General features: G+C 47.3%; 6 protein-coding genes across 6 annotated transcripts; 3 read left to right on the forward strand and 3 right to left on the reverse strand.

Annotated features, from left to right (window-relative positions):
* Positions 1–16: 16 nt before the first annotated feature.
* On the reverse strand, positions 17–6913 carry SPPG_04450 (clathrin heavy chain). The gene is made up of 23 exons (XM_016752684.1): positions 6675–6913; positions 6509–6564; positions 6197–6404; positions 5858–6126; positions 5628–5789; positions 5282–5566; positions 5007–5204; positions 4649–4942; positions 4168–4584; positions 4035–4106; positions 3787–3967; positions 3554–3717; positions 3087–3488; positions 2620–3027; positions 2289–2562; positions 2010–2224; positions 1793–1953; positions 1633–1732; positions 1201–1566; positions 984–1136; positions 750–926; positions 345–687; positions 17–283 (listed from the first exon to the last, which is right to left on the reverse strand). The coding sequence occupies exons 2-23, from the start codon at positions 6551–6553 to the stop codon at positions 120–122; spliced, it is 5058 nt and encodes a 1685-aa protein (XP_016608147.1). The 5' UTR covers positions 6554–6564; positions 6675–6913; the 3' UTR covers positions 17–119.
* Positions 6914–6969: 56 nt separating this feature from the next.
* SPPG_04451 (uncharacterized protein) lies at positions 6970–9644 on the forward strand. Its single transcript, XM_016752685.1, has 9 exons — positions 6970–7128; positions 7222–7662; positions 7719–7848; positions 7921–8135; positions 8190–8342; positions 8404–8492; positions 8550–8725; positions 8790–9051; positions 9111–9644. Exons 1-9 carry the CDS (start codon positions 7028–7030, stop codon positions 9563–9565), a joined length of 2022 nt encoding a protein of 673 aa, XP_016608148.1. The 5' UTR covers positions 6970–7027; the 3' UTR covers positions 9566–9644.
* SPPG_04452 (uncharacterized protein) lies at positions 9572–10269 on the reverse strand. The gene is made up of 2 exons (XM_016752686.1): positions 10031–10269; positions 9572–9968 (listed from the first exon to the last, which is right to left on the reverse strand). The coding sequence occupies exons 1-2, from the start codon at positions 10110–10112 to the stop codon at positions 9658–9660; spliced, it is 393 nt and encodes a 130-aa protein (XP_016608149.1). The 5' UTR covers positions 10113–10269; the 3' UTR covers positions 9572–9657.
* SPPG_04453 (ribonucleoprotein-associated protein) lies at positions 10208–11030 on the forward strand (the record flags this gene model as incomplete). The annotated part of the gene is made up of 3 exons (XM_016752687.1): positions 10208–10225; positions 10305–10383; positions 10450–11030. The coding sequence occupies 3 exons, from the start codon at positions 10208–10210 to the stop codon at positions 10794–10796; spliced, it is 444 nt and encodes a 147-aa protein (XP_016608150.1). The 3' UTR covers positions 10797–11030.
* Positions 11031–11201: 171 nt separating this feature from the next.
* On the forward strand, positions 11202–13825 carry SPPG_04454 (uncharacterized protein; the record flags this gene model as incomplete). The annotated part of the gene is made up of 9 exons (XM_016752688.1): positions 11202–11325; positions 11410–11967; positions 12040–12201; positions 12259–12554; positions 12628–13030; positions 13106–13244; positions 13319–13359; positions 13419–13494; positions 13572–13825. 9 exons carry the CDS (start codon positions 11202–11204, stop codon positions 13732–13734), a joined length of 1962 nt encoding a protein of 653 aa, XP_016608151.1. The 3' UTR covers positions 13735–13825.
* On the reverse strand, positions 13601–14860 carry SPPG_04455 (uncharacterized protein). Its single transcript, XM_016752689.1, has 6 exons — positions 14820–14860; positions 14589–14753; positions 14395–14488; positions 14296–14325; positions 14006–14227; positions 13601–13942 (listed from the first exon to the last, which is right to left on the reverse strand). Exons 1-6 carry the CDS (start codon positions 14823–14825, stop codon positions 13851–13853), a joined length of 609 nt encoding a protein of 202 aa, XP_016608152.1. The 5' UTR covers positions 14826–14860; the 3' UTR covers positions 13601–13850.
* Between the last annotated feature and the right edge of the window lie 113 nt (positions 14861–14973).

Here is a 14973-nt window from a genome sequence, read left to right on the forward strand (position 1 = left end):
CAGGGGATACAGCGGCTGTGGGTCGAGGGGCGTTTATTACGTAAGGCAAGCGGTCATTGAGGCTTGTCACAAATCACATGATCTGTATATATTCCATTACCAACTACCAAATCCGAGCTTTAAAAACCATTAAAGCCATTTACCCCGCTGTAGGCTCCTGGCGGTACAATAGGTCCGCCTGGTGCACCACCGTAGCCAGGTGCTCCACCATAACCGGCTCCGACTGGGGCTCCGCCATATGTGATCATCAATGGATTTCCAAGGGCTGGCATAATGGTCGTTTCTATGTTGTAAAACAAGTCAGAGAAGACGATCACAGCCGTAGTTAAATGAAGAACACAAACCTTGTTTCTCCTTTTCTTCTTCCTTGGCTGTCCTTTCAGTATTGGCCTTCTCCAACTTGTCTACTTTTCCCATGTACTCGCGTACAGTCTGGATGAAGTATGGCATGGCAAAGTCATTCAATCGGTTCCTCCACGCAAGTTCCATTATCACGTCCGGCCTCAACAAATCGTAGCAAGTAAATAGACACGCAGCAAAGCAGTCCTTCTTCCCGTTGTCGATAAAGAATTGCAGCAGCTCTTCGGCGGTCTCTGTATCCCGTGATATTGCGGCTGTCTCCATGGCGTCCTTATATAATTTATCTTGCTTTGACAATGTGATGGACTGCTTCCAGCGCTTGTTTTTCTAATCGGGTGAAAGAAATTAGGGATATAAACGCACATTGATAGCCGTACCGGGTATCATACCTTGTACAAGTGTGCCGCAATACGACGGAACTCCAAGAGTTCGTGCTTCTCCAAACGTTGCGCGAGAGCGATGTTGTCAAAGTTGTCAAAGTTGTCAATGGAGTCGCGTAGTGATTTGTAATCTTCCTCTTCGATTAACAAATCATTGTATGCAGTGTTGACGGCTTGATTGTTTGCCTGCAACTAGGGCATTAGTCCACTGTTGTTAGCCATCCTGCTGTTCCAGTAACTGACCTGTTGCACAGAGATAAGGTATGGCTTGATCAAGGGCAGGTTGTTCGATTTTTGGAATGTCTGCACCACTCGAGTATGATCAATACGTGGGGTTAATACGGTCAGCAAATCATTGAGGAGCAGTGGTTGCTCGTCCAAGTAAAAGCGGAGAGCCTAAGCATCGAGGCACTATCAGTATTGGCGTATACAGCTGGGATCCAACAAAGAGAGGTAGTACCTTATAGTAGATCTCCAAATTAGACACCTTTACAATCACATCCTTGAAGCTTGCGTGTTCCCAAGCATCCGCTGAGTGGCTCATGATGGTCAACGCAGCATTGTCATATTCATCGTAATGGGTGTATAAGAACACCAATTCTGGCCACATGTGCGCCGTCTCAGTTGCTCGTATGACTTTGGGTATATTAATTCGCTGCCAGAAAAGCTTCAAGTGCTCCATCAAGCGGTCAGGCTTGTACTTGGAGTAAAGAATGGACAGCTCCGTGAACATTCCCATGTGGGCCCTTTCAAGACCGAGTCCAGCTTCGAGTAGTTGCATGAGCTCTTCGAAATTGCCGCGACGCTCGTACAGGTTGATTAAATCCTAAGCTCAAATATAAGACACCGCATCGCTGTCACCTAGAAGAACTTTCAAATGGTACAAACATACCTGAAGCTCTTCGGCGTGAACGATCAAGTGCAGAGCACAGATCTGCGCTAATCTGAACTCCCCGTTCTCGACACATGCAGCATTCACTTCCTTCCAAACCCTAAAAGCCACTTAGTCTCATACCTTGTCGCGTTCAACATGCACAAATGTGCGGGCTTACTTGGTAGAGTTGGCCTTTCTGGCGCAGTCGACCGCAGCCTGATACTCATTCAAGTAGACCAAAGTAGAAGCCAATCGTGCCCAATTGGATACATTGTTGAACAGAATTTTGGCAGCCTCGTACATCTTCTCCTCAAAACAACGTTCGCCAACAACAGCAATCTGCGGAGTTCATTAATATTTTGACCTTACGTATGTTTACCTGCACATGTGCATACCTGGGCAAGGTTCGGGCTTGCGATGAACTCCTCAAGATCCGCAAGCCGACCCGTTTTTGCAAATGCGAAAATAAGCTCACTTTCTACCACGGGCTCGCGAACCTTTTTACGCGCCATTTGTAGATAGCGAACCAAATCTTCAAATTTGTTGGCACGACTGGCAATCTGAATCACCTCCACAGAATTTGTGGCATCTTCAGACTTGATGTACGAATCTGACGTAAAGTAATGACTCAGCATTCAGGCCCAGAGCCTATCAATGGTCGGATGTGGTCGTACCTATGGCCTCCTTCACACGCATGTGGTCGAGCTGAGCCTTAGCCAACTTGCTCCACACCTCCGGCAAATCCACCCTTTCGGCAAACTCATTTGCGCGATCAAGATCGCCGATGTTGTCTAAAAGCACAGCAATACCATTCGCATGCTGCTCGTATTTCTTGTAGATGGCGAATGCTTCCTCATACAGTTCGGCACCAACCGCAATGTTCGCAATATCAGGTGCATCATAGTTGTCTAGTCGAGTAATGTACTCCATCACGCGAGTTTTGTCCGCCTAACGTAATTAAGGTTAGTATTGGACGACAGGCTAGAACATATGATCAGTACCAACTTTAATTGCCGTAAGAATCAACAAGTTCTGCAAGTTGCGGTTGTCGCTAAAAGCAGATCCTTCAACAACCAGCTTCTCAAGCAGCTCAATTAACTCATTAGGTAAGTCCGCTGCCATGAAGGCTTTGACGGTGACAGACACATCCTCAGGGTCTTGAGTCTCAGGTAAAGCCGTGGCGACAACCTGGTCAACAAGCTGTCGTCGATATGCATTGGTTGGTTGTAACGCAAAGTTCCAGAGCTCGGGATCTCGACGTTTCACCAGATAGCGAGACTGGTGTTTGAACATCGAGTTCTCATTAGTGATTTGAATAAGCTCCTGATCGCATTGTCCTCGCTCATAGGCGATAAAGGCGAGATAAGGATCCCGCTTCTCGCAGTACCTTCCGACTACCCGCGCATCGTAGAGCTGCAAAGAGAAGGGCTCCCGTGAGTACGGCTTCTCAGCTATAGGAGCGAGATACGTACCGTATTCTCCTTTAGGAAATGCTCCGCATTGTTGTTGGTATCAATATAAATCTTGGCAATGGCATTGTAAAGGTGCACATCTGTGTTCCCTTCTCTGATTCTGTTTTCCAAGAAAGGCAGCAACAGCTTCAATCTGTTCCTCTTCTCAGCTTCGTCCACGAGTTGATCCATGGGAATTGCACCGCGGATGGACATTAGCAAACTTTTGATGATATTTTCGTCGCAGTCAACATCAAGCAGAGCACCGATGACTTCAGGGGCACGGGTAGTGTTCACTTTCTGGACGTAAATCTCGATGAATTTATAGAGATTGTTTTGGTACAAGAACATTACGAGGTCGTGCACGTAGCCAAATCGATCGCAGACGATGATGAGGGGAAGTTGGTCAGGCAATTTGGCTTCCTGGAATTTCAAGTGCCATTTGTCAGTGACCTCACTTTGAGTTATGGCAGCCATCGTTCTCGTACCTTTAGGAAGTTTTTCACCCGCTCCGGGTCGTAGCAGTTACTTTCCCGACAGATCCGCTCCACTTCCTTGAGCTGCCCAGTCCGGCACGCGGCCTGAATGTACTTGAAGTGAACTTCGCCGTCTTGACTGAAATTCACTACTGATCCCAAGTAGTAGTACAGTCCTAAAGAAAAATTGACACGCAATCAGAAAATGGAATATGGGATGGTTGAGATGGCTTCTGGTGTCATACCTTCGAAGCTCTTGTACGACTCAAACATATCGATGAGGTTCTTCGGTCCAAGTTGCTCCGAATACTTGGTCGCAATCTGAACGACAATCTGCAGGTTTTGACGGATGTTGTTTGACAACATCTCTTTCAGGCATTCAATCGATTGTTCCACTGAGAGACGACCGAAGAAGTTCACGACCCACTTCAACGACAGTAAGGTGCTGTTGAGCCATATAGAAACAATTGGCGGACAGTTTTACTTTTCGTACCTCTGGGTTCAATAGATGAGTATGCACAATCGTACGTTTGATATCGTAAATATCGGTGTAGTGCTCGAGCGCCTAATAGAGTGCATTAGCGTACCATGCCCCCATCACTGCTGCTTGTTGTCTCCCAACCTACCCGTTGGAACAGTCCCGCCTTTTCACAAAGAGACGCAATATATGCACGGTCGTAGTGTGTGAACATCTCATTACCAAGAATGGCATCAGCAACTTGAGGAGCATGCAGCAAATTCATTTCCAGCAATTTTGTCTGAAGAGGGCCATGCTCAGGTCTGTTCTCCTTCAAGGCATCCAACAGGAACGAGGTGGCCTGTTGGACCATATTCAACGATGAGAAGACATCGACAATCGATTCTAGAGGCACCAAAGGACCATTCTCATCGTTGACAAGAAGAGAGGCGAATTCGCTCCCTTTATCGGGATCAATTCGCATGATGTACTGTAGTAGATAAGCATAGTCCGGCTGATATCCAACTTTCTTGGCATAGAGGATGATCTTGTTATACTGAGCGGTCTCTGCAAAACAGGCCACGACCTAGTGTTTCGAAGAATTGTAAGCACTCTTGAGCATGACAATACCGATGCACAATGCCACATACCTTGTTCGGCACATTTGCGCGTAGGTACACCGAGAGCGCCAGAGTTTGATCGAATTGTTTGACAATGTCCCCAAGTTCTTCGCTGCACTCCAGCTTGTCCTCTTTCAACCATTTCTCTAGCAGCTGCTTTCTACCCTGTTGCAAGACTGGTCGCGCTAACTCGATGGATTCATACTTGTTCAATTCACCCTTCTCCAAAAGCACGCCAAAGTACTGCAAAATGGGTGTGACTTGTCCCTGTCCAACAGGAACCTGCTTGAAGCGTTCGATTGTCGCAGGTGTCCGCAGCATACCCTAACAGGCACAAAAAAAAGCTTGTCTCACTGAGTCCTAGTCGACAATTAGTATCAGCGCTTACCCTGGGCGATGTAGCAGCTAGCTTCGTAGCTTCGGCATAATTGCCGCTCTGCATGTAGAAATTAAAACGCTCCAACACCAGGTTGTCGGCACCCGGAAGGTTGTTCCGTGTCGCCAATCGCAATGCCAACTCGGGGTTGTTCAACGTGCTCAAAATGTAAGGAATCAGGTTGTTCTCATCCACACTGACAGAAAGCACCTAGCGTTGCGGACGACACATGCGTCAGTTTGCATCCTCTCCCAGTGTCACAATGCGACGTTATATGGATATCTAACCTGGCCCTTCCGGTTGACACCAATGATGCCTCCAGTGGCTTCCAACTCTGCCGTCACAAAAATAGTATCACCACTGATCCGATTCATGAAAATACAGGTTCCGGTTTCCAAATCATATAGGTGGATGAAACCATATTTTGTCACCAGGAAAATGATGTCGTACTTCTTGCTGACTTGCATGGCCACGGGAAAGTCGTTGACAGCATCTGGCGGAAAGAAAACATCCACTGCTCGCTTTTGGAAGACAGGTGTCCCTTCTTTGTGGTCGACTTCTACAATGTGTAGCTTTGACCGATTGGACGCATAAGCTATTCAATCCAATGTCACGTACGTGAACAGAACATACCTTAGCGCCATTTGCGCTTCGGACTGCAAATGTGAAAAGTTTTGCAGCAGGCTGTGTCACGTCCAATTTCAATTCCGCAAAGGCACCGGCATGGCCTTCGAGAGGTTGACTGACACCGCGTTCTTTGGAGTAGAGTTGCATGTTGCCCACAACCCGTCCTTGCTACACCAAGGGTGATACTGGAATTTAGAGTTCTGTGATTATTGCGATTTGTTCTGCATGCAACCAACCTGAGCTGAAATTCCAATCAACAAAAGCCATTTTTCGTCCGCGCCAACTCGATAGTTTATGATTTGGGAGCCAGCAAGATTTGTATTACGGTCAAACATCTTCTGAGGCTGAGAATCACCCTCCATCGTCCAATGAAAAACAGTGGTTTCCGTCACGATTCCCAATGTTGTTGTCGAAATCCACTTCCAAAAGACAACATCTTCATTCATGGTATGCGCTTTTACCTTCGCCTTCAACTCAAGGTTGAAAATTTGGAGCTGCCGTTGAGCTGAAGCGAACGTCGTAAATTATCATGCATGGATTCATATTGTGCAGGACGGCAAGATTCATCCACATACATTTTAGTGCAATAATCTTCGTAGCAGGATTCATTATGGCGGAATCGGCAGTGATAGGCCTTCGCAAGATTTGCGTAGGATCGTTCATGTCAATTATCACGACTTGGTTCTGCTCCCCAACCTTTTCTCTGACGCAGATGAATTTATCCGATTCCATGGTCAACGTGTTGAAGCCGATATTGGCGGCGTTGATGCCAAGATTTTGGAGCTGCACACATCGGCATTGGGATAAGTTGACAGCCATCAATATATACAATCTAATAGTATGCCAAAGGGTTTGCTATCACCGTTGTTGACAACCCGCAAACTAACCTGAACATGCTCCTGAAACTTGATTGGTAGCATTTGCCCAGACATCGTGCTCTAGTCTAGGTGAGACCAAATGGTAATATTAATAACAGCAGTACGTAGTATTATTAGCCCAGAGTTCTCCAAACAGCTCCTCTATTGGCTTCCAAAGCAGGGCTGCCACACTTACTGTAGCGCCGTACGCGAAAAAGGTCACTGGCGCACGCGCCTTGATTTAGGATGAGATGTAAGCGTGCAACAACGTGCGTGCAACAACAAAACGTTGCGTGGTGACGGAAAATATACGGGTCCCGTCGCAGATGTTGAGTCCGATGTATGAGCGTGAGAAGCCGCGATAGGCTCTGGGCAAAGGTTGCCGTGAAGGGCGTTGAATACGTTCCCGATAGCCTGGCAGTGCCTCACCCGCAAGTGCGCTCCCTTGATGAGGCCTCGAGTGGCTCAACTGCCACCAGCCACATTCGATGAGTCATCTGGTTTGCTAACCCACTCCGCTCCAAAGCGCTTTGAGCACCCATTAACGACATGCTGACTTCTTCAAACCAACAAGAGTTTCCTCGGCAGCAACCCAAATGCGTGCCCTTACCTCCTGGTACTCGATTAAAAGTGGAACAAGCTCAGGTGTAGTGCGTATCGGTCGCGAGTGTTGGTTCTGAGAATGACTTTCGACGGATACTTCTTCCTGACCAATGGCGCCGAACCTGCGCCTGTCTTTACAGTAATCTTCGAGGTTTGGGTCATCTTTATGCAGAAGGTGGAGGGAATAGGGTCTCAGATGCATCAAGCGCAATTGCAGACTTTACCCGAGCCATTTTTCTGAATCCAGACGAGCCTAGCTATTATTGGCATCGAGCGGAAGCATATTTGGCAATCGTTGACTTTGAATCCGCAATTGCAAATCTGAAGCAGCATGCACTGATTGTAAATGAGCTACGGGCAGATGCATTGCGGGTGGGCGGATGGGTACCTCCAAGCGCTGAAAGGAAGCCGGAGCAGTCAACAGTGGGAGGGTCGATCTACGTGTCGAAGAAGCGATTAGGTCTGGTAGCATATACATGGGGCCAATGTCTATTAGACCAACGTCGTTTTAAGGAGGCTATGAGAATGTTTCAGCTCGCTGGTTCATTAGAGTTCCAAATTTCAAGCGTGCTACTACGGTGGTAATCTTACTATTGGTTGCCTACCTCGCAGAGAACTACCTAATAGCTTGCTTTAGCGTCTTTGTTCACATTGGCCTAGGAGAATTTGACGACGCCCTCGAGACTCTTTATAAACTCACCAAACTGGATGCCTCAAACATTGAACTCTACATTCTGAGAGCAAAGATTTACAAACATCTGGGAAACGTAGGGTCAATTGCTGTGGATATCCAGCCTTAAAATCGACGATGGGGTTAATAACTTTAATATGATATATAGGTGGACTTTGCCAACATTGATTTACAAGCGGCCGACGAGATTGACCGAGATCACCCTGAACTGCCCGAGCTCCGTGAATACGCCATGACTACCGCGGTAGGCCTGAAAAATAAGGCTTCCGAGCGCATTCTGGCGGGAGAGCCTACGGTTGCAATTCATTACCTTAATACTGTGATCGAACTCGACAAAGCCGATTGGTCATCCTACTTCAAACGGTCAGTATATCCGTGCAGGTATGCAATGCGGAACGAAAGCTGAAAGCGTGCTAGAGGTATACTTCTAGCAGAAATTGGGCAGTATGATGGCGCCATTCAAGATTTACAGAAGGTTTTGGAGATATCCGATCGTGATACAACCCGGGATCCGGAAGTGAAGGAGCGAATTGCCAGCGTATACAATAAAGCCGGTATTCAAGCATATCAGTATGTATATCTTGTCTCCAACACACGTATTTGTTCTCTGTTTGACGGCAAATCTCTATAGGGAGGGAGATCTTGTTCGTGCGCTTTCGGAGTTCAGCATAGGATTGGATCACCACAATTCAGACCCAGTACTCTGGAAAAACAGGGCTGGTAAGACACTTGTAGTCAAGTCTCAGTTTTATAATTGGAAAACTGATGGTGTCAAAGATTGCTACTTGGCAACTGGTAACATCTCAAAAAGTTTGGAAGACCTGATGAAGGCAGTGGAGATTGACCCGCAGGACGTGGCATGCCGTCAGCGATGTGGCCTTTTATGGTCCGCCGTTGCTGATAAGATTTTTTCTACCGGGGATTGGGCTCAATCTGCACGGATGTGGACTGCGGTAAAGCCTTATGTCTCCTCTTGTCACTACTTTTACGTTTCCATTTATGATGTCATCTCAATAGGCCATTCAATATGATCCTGCATGCGCCGAACTTTTCTTCAAGCGGGCACGAGCATACCATCTTTCGCAGAAAATAGATGAGGCTCGAGAAGACCTCGAAGAAGCGTTACGCTTGGATCCGTCCAGTATCGAAATATCTGCATTGCTCTCCCAACTTACGGTCGGCCCACCCCTTGATAATCTAGGTCCGTTCCCTCCACAGCGAACACGTCGTGCACAAGTGCCTTACGCCAACCAGCCAGCGAAGGAGCCTGGACTGATCGGTAGGGCCGCCTCAAAATCGCTCATGCAACTGCACAATCCTCACGTAACGCCCTTACAGGAAAATCCATCATGGCACCTGTCCAGCAACCTCCACCTACTGCTGCTCCTAATATGCTACCGCATATTCGTATTCCTGATCTATTGGTGTCAATATCCAGCTTGGTAACCAACTCAACTGGAAATCTCTCATTTGGAGAGGGATCAACTGGCAAAAAGAAGCTAGATGCAAAGAAGGTCGTGGCAGAGAGTCAATCGCATATCCTCTCCCTTCCACCTGTCTCCCTTCCGAAGCTTTCTGTGGAAGAAGGCGGTCCAACTGGCAGTACAGATCGTAAAGCCTTTGCCCCTTCGCGGGATCTTACCCATGGAGCCAAAGCATCACCATTCCCCTTGTCGAACAAGGACGTGCAATCGGCTGGAACGATCGACAAAGTGGACAAGACCACTAATAAAAGTATAACCTCGCAGAAGCCGAGTCTTCATCACATATCTCTGCAACTTGATCTCCAATAATGATGTGTCCAGTATTGGCTCGTAGTAGGATGTAACCACAGGTTTATTCTATACATAAATGTGCTTTCTATATACACAAGTTGAAATATGTTTTAGCTCTCACTACGGAAAGAGACACGTCTTCTGGTCCGCGAGACGTCCGGTTTGTCTACGCAATCAACAGAAGACGCTGCCAATTCAGCAATCAGTTGCTGCCGGGGTTTCCCATCGGAATGGCTAGTTGTAGAATCCGGGCCATTCAAGTTTTCATCGTGGCCGCCGACGTCTCTTCTTATCGTACGGCTTCGTCTCCGTGATGTGCGTGCCGGCTGCCCTTCAGGCTTTTGGGTAAATCCTGCCGACCCTACTATTTCCCGGAAAAACGGTATTTGGTGCAGTATGAGCTTCCAAGCAACAAACCAGACTTTAAAAAAAAGTGAGTTACAGGATACAACCCGAACTTCCAATCAATGTAATTACTCTTACCGAAACTTATGGTGGCACATAGAAGGGAAATAGAGCCCAAGAGCGTTATCGCCGTCCGCCCGGTTTCGAGTAGTGCGTCCATGTTTCACTCTCACCCGGACAGCTGAAGTACTTCGACCAACCCTTATTACACTATCATGGAAACGATGCGCACACGTTCCTTAAGGCAGGCTGTTGATGATTCAACCAGCGGAGGTGCTTTGAAAGCCACGACGAACACGACGGGTCATATGACCTAGACACGTGACTTCTCACTTTTTTTGGCTGCTTACAGGTTCCTTGTTTCTTGACCTCCCATCAACCTTCGACAATTACAATGGCGACCACAGTGAACCCCAAAGCCTTTCCTCTTGGTGAGTCCGAAGTATGCACCTTAACTAAAGTATACGAAGAGAAACTTATCGTTATTGTTCCTCTAGCCGATGCGCAACTCACAAACAAGATTCTCGATCTTGTCCAGCAAGCATCCCACTACAAGCAGCTGAAAAAGGGTGCCAACGAAGCCACAAAAACACTCAACCGTGGTATCTCCGAGTTCATTGTCATGACGGCTGACACTGAACCCCTCGAAATTCTTCTCCACCTCCCCTTGCTCTGTGAAGATAAGAACGTCCCATACGTCTTCGTTCCATCCAAAACCGCTCTTGGCCGTGCATGTGGTGTTTCTCGACCAGTCGTTTCCTGCTCGGTCACTACAAACGAGGGATCTGAGCTTAAACCTCAGATCCAGGCGATTAAGAACGAAATTGAGCGTCTCTTGATCTAATGTCTCGTTGCGTATTTAACGTCCTATTGCATAGTTACATAGACACATCATATTGCCCTTTGCCATGATGGTGTCATCCGGGAAATGCTCGTGGTTGCCGGGCAGCTTTTAGTCTTGGATAGCATCCTGAGCGTTAATGTACGTAGTTTCTAGCAATCATCTTCTCTCATGATCCTTAGGTGAAGAGGTTGTATTTACAATAAAGGAAAGACTGAAGCGAAATGTTTCCAATAATTGCTTTGCTGATTTACGACGTTGTTGTTGATGGCGATCGTGCTTTGATAATCAGCTCTTCATAAACGAGCTCACGTGGACAAGCCAGTTTCGTAAGTTGCCAGAACGGCGCGACCTTGTTGCTTTGGCCTTGCACCACGCACGCAACCGTTTGCCGGCTGAGAAGAGGATATGCATGCGTCGGTGGTAGAATCCATAGTAGCAGACGCGCACGTTGAGGTCCTGATTCCTGCAACGGATTCAACCGATGCAGAGGACATCTTGAAAGCCCCAGCCAGGGACACAGTGTTTTACGGTATGGTTGCAGTACATGCCTCCGGCTTGTCCCTCTTTTAGCACAGCTGACGTGGCTCAGCGCTCTCATAATATAAATATGCAGACGAGACTCTCCACTGCTATGTCCTATTCAAACCTTCTCAGGCGCCTAGTGCCTCGAAGGTAACTGCAGCGATGCTCACAGACATCGCCAGTCGCGGTTTGGATCTGCATGTAGTTGTCAGTATAGGCGACATTGATGAAGCAGACTCTACGATCTCGGCCTTCTTGCCTGCTACCCCCAAAGCGGCTCCTCCCGCCCCACCGCCAGCTGCCCACCATTTGGGCGCGTTTCCACATAGAAACCGTTCAGCAACCACCGGCCCTCCCGTCCCATTAAAAGGATCTCCAGCTCCTAATTCTTCTAATTCTGCTGGCTACTTAGCGAGCCCAGCACTAAAGAGGAGGACTACATCTTTGAAGTCTGGTCAGATCTCATTAGGGCCGCTGGAATCGCAACCTTTAAAGAGGTCGCCTTTGTCCTCAGCAGTTACACCTACAACAGAAGCAAAAGATGAGGAGATTCTTTACTCTTTCGTGTATAACGCGGTGAATGGGGAACAAGAGCCGATTGTCTTACCGGAGCAGCGATGTTGTCTCTTTCCGCTACGACTTCCGATAGGTACCGCGCGACATTATTGGCTAGCATTTTGAGAGCTGTTCTGATGTTCAATATGTTTCGATTTGGCACCAGCAATCCTAAAAGCCAGATCAAAAGATATTGGATATAGTATAATCGTTAGAATTAGTTTGATATCCAAATCAACACAGCAGTCGCCACCCAGAATGCGAGACGCTGTCCTATGCGACCCCGAAGACTTCGATGCGCCAAATTTGCTGGCAGGTCTAGCAAATGGTGAGTCCGATTTCATATTTCATTTGGCTCTGGCCAGCCTAATGAAGCCACGTATAGACACTTATTTTAATCCGGAGGGAATACCGGTACATCGTTTACCGAATCACCCCAAGCGACCTTCATTAACACCAGCAACGCCATTCCCACGTGTGATACAAAAATGCATCCCTGTTCAACCAATACTTGATATAACGATTAATATCGTTGACGCCGGCCTTGATAGTATGTTGATGTCACTGGCGCTAGAAAATAATGTTGGCGAGGATAGTGAATTTTGCATCGAGTCTCTGAATGTGAATATGACAAATGCTATCATTTCGCCTGTTGATGAGACTTCAATCAGGAGCGAACCGGTATGTTTGTCGTCATGGGCAATTCCATTGACTTTTCTTTTCTTAATGCTGGCCTCAACTTGTGTCTTTCCAGCTTAAAACACAGGATGAGCTCCACCTTCTCTACAATGTTGCATTACTTGAGGATGCTTGTAAGGAAACACCTGTAGAGAGCACCACAAGTCCACCCGGAAGTGCCATGACCTCTCGAATGGCATCTTTCGCGTCATTAGGGACGGTCAAGTCCATTGGAGCCGTTATAACGCCAAGAATCAAGCGGCTACTTTCGATATCAATCAAGGGGACGAGCTCGCTCGCTGGCTCCCGCGGACAGGTTATCGGAGCTAAATGGTTCACCCAGCTTCTTTTTGGAGGTGATTCTGAGAGCAAAACGCTGTTGGACGTGGTGCCTTTATACGGAAGGAAGAATGCTATGCCGAAAGAAATCCGGATTTTGAATGAAAAAGAAGGAGACGGATTGCAACTCTCATTTTCCAGTGAGTTTAACGTGGGTTTTTTCCGATTATGTGTATCCTCAACAATGCCGTCTCTCTTTTTCTGATTGAAAACAGTTGCATCACAAGTATATCTCCGCCACATCTTCACCGTTCAGGCATTCTTTGTCAACCGCTCCACAAAGACGAGAAATTTGAACCTAATCATACCGACGAAAGCGACTCCTAGTGATACATCCGCCCCGTCCCTTACTCGGTTAGTAAAGAATAGCATGATTCAACAAGTTATTATTAAAATAGCTAACTTATAACTGTAAATGTCGACAATAGTAGTCATGACAGTGGAATCAATCTGCATATGGAAGAGGAAGGTGCGTGCTGCAAAATATGCCCGATATCCGTAACCGACACTGATATGTTCCATCCAAAGAGTTTTTGAGACGCTACCTGGAAATGGAAAAGCGCGAAGCCTCGCTCGTATGCTTAGAGCATAGTATTCAGCTAAGGTACGTGGACATGGATACGGTTTTCGACGTGAACAGCCTGTCGCATCAGTGCTAATAAGCTGCTTGGTCATTCGAAGCGCACTCCATCCGAACACGTGTCAAACAGTCAATCTGCATTTTGTCGCTATTAAAGGATTAGTTCACACTATTGAAGATATACAGCTGATTGATAGAGACAGCGGGGGTGTTATGCATTTGCGAAATGTGTTGGAAATCCACGTCCTGAACCCAAATACATAGATCTCCCTACGTTGTGTCCGGAGTTTCATGTGGCGAAGCCGCCGCGCGCCGGGACCCCGTCTACCCAGTTCAAAAGTACCGTTGTTTTTTGAGGCATCCTTCCGTCTTGAAGTTGATCACTGTGTATTGGGATACAGAGGCGCGTTTGACTCCCTTCGATTATCCCCAGAATATCTAATATCCTCGGGACGATCATCCTTCTTTCGTTCTAAGGAACCCAAAACTGTCATCAGCACCAGTCAGCAGCAAACAAACCATAGCTGATACCTACGCAAAGGTGTATCCTCTGAGTCCACGAGCACTGCGTCAAAATCGTCTTCCGGCAAGTTGTTGTACTGCTGTCGGGAAGAAGATCCGCTGTCCTTGGGGGTAAACGCCTTGTCATACAACTCTTTGAACTTCTTCTTCGCCGATTCCCCTATGGCGCTGGCGCCAGCTATGACTTTCTCTTTGGTTTCGCGAAAAGGCGAAGGGCTTCGGGGCCTTGACGGGTCTACGCAGTTCTCAGACGGTAAGAAATTTGGAGAATAGGTGTGGCTTACAATAGAATTGGAGAGATACCTTCATCGAGCTGCCGATGTCTTTGGGCTGCTGTAACCAGGCAGAGTAAATTTCGCGAATTGTTTACGCACATGTAATTAAATACGCTGCCCTCTGTACCTTCCCCTTGACGCTCCTCTTCCTCCAAACGCCTTGCAAGTTCTTCATCTTCTTCTTGCTGTGCTAACGCGCGAGCCAACGCCTCATCATTTGTCTGGAAACATAGAGAAGAACAATTTCACAACGTTGAGGACGCTCATCCCGGGGCCCACAACATCGCGCTTCAACTACACATTCATTACAAAACAGCTTACAGTGCTCGCATCTGCTTGTGTAGCGCCTATATTGGATTGCGGAGCAGAAGAGGGATTGGATATTTCCAATAAAGCATTTATAGCAGCTTCGACATTGCCGTCGTTTGCAGTCAGGACAGCCTCGCATACATCTGCGTCGGTGTCAGGAAAGATTGCACGCAATTGCTACAAGAGGTAAGAAAGTAAATATTATCATCCTTTCACTTCTTGACCCCTATCCAATAAACTCACCTCCATATTCAATGGTTTTGTCCTTGTGCAGGCCGAGAAACTAATGCAAAGCGTCCCGTCGCCAGTTGGCGTGGCTGTTTGTTTGCCGTAAGCAATCGCCGCGGCACGTGCACACGCATCAATGGAGCGCAGGCCCCTGGGTTTGTACAGTAAC

Source organism: Spizellomyces punctatus (genome assembly GCF_000182565.1).
Source record: "Spizellomyces punctatus DAOM BR117 chromosome Unknown supercont1.7, whole genome shotgun sequence".
NCBI classification, from domain to species: Eukaryota; Fungi; Chytridiomycota; class Chytridiomycetes; order Spizellomycetales; family Spizellomycetaceae; genus Spizellomyces; species Spizellomyces punctatus.

Bases quoted from the DNA above. Each gene is read 5' to 3' on its own strand.
- SPPG_04450 (XM_016752684.1), bottom strand. From the start codon at position 6,553: ATGTCTGGGCAAATGCTACCAATCAAGTTTCAGGAGCATGTTCAG. The intron at 4,943-5,006 runs GTAAGCGCTGAT...TGTGCCTGTTAG, and splicing joins TAGCTGCTACATCGCCCAGG to GGTATGCTGCGGACACCTGC. The intron at 1,954-2,009 runs GTATGCACATGT...TGAACTCCGCAG, and splicing joins CAAGCCCGAACCTTGCCCAG to ATTGCTGTTGTTGGCGAACG.
- SPPG_04451 (XM_016752685.1), top strand. From the start codon at position 7,028: ATGCTGACTTCTTCAAACCAACAAGAGTTTCCTCGGCAGCAACCCAAA. The intron at 8,726-8,789 runs GTAAAGCCTTAT...TCATCTCAATAG, and splicing joins CTGCACGGATGTGGACTGCG to GCCATTCAATATGATCCTGC. The intron at 9,052-9,110 runs GTAGGGCCGCCT...ACGCCCTTACAG, and splicing joins GAAGGAGCCTGGACTGATCG to GAAAATCCATCATGGCACCT.
- SPPG_04452 (XM_016752686.1), bottom strand. From the start codon at position 10,112: ATGGACGCACTACTCGAAACCGGGCGGACGGCGATAACGCTCTTGGGC. The intron at 9,969-10,030 runs GTAAGAGTAATT...TTTTTTTTAAAG, and splicing joins ATGTGCCACCATAAGTTTCG to TCTGGTTTGTTGCTTGGAAG.
- SPPG_04455 (XM_016752689.1), bottom strand. The intron at 14,326-14,394 runs GTACAGAGGGCA...GCCTGGTTACAG, and splicing joins AGAGGAGCGTCAAGGGGAAG to CAGCCCAAAGACATCGGCAG. The intron at 13,943-14,005 runs GTAGGTATCAGC...TGGGTTCCTTAG, and splicing joins CTCAGAGGATACACCTTTGC to AACGAAAGAAGGATGATCGT.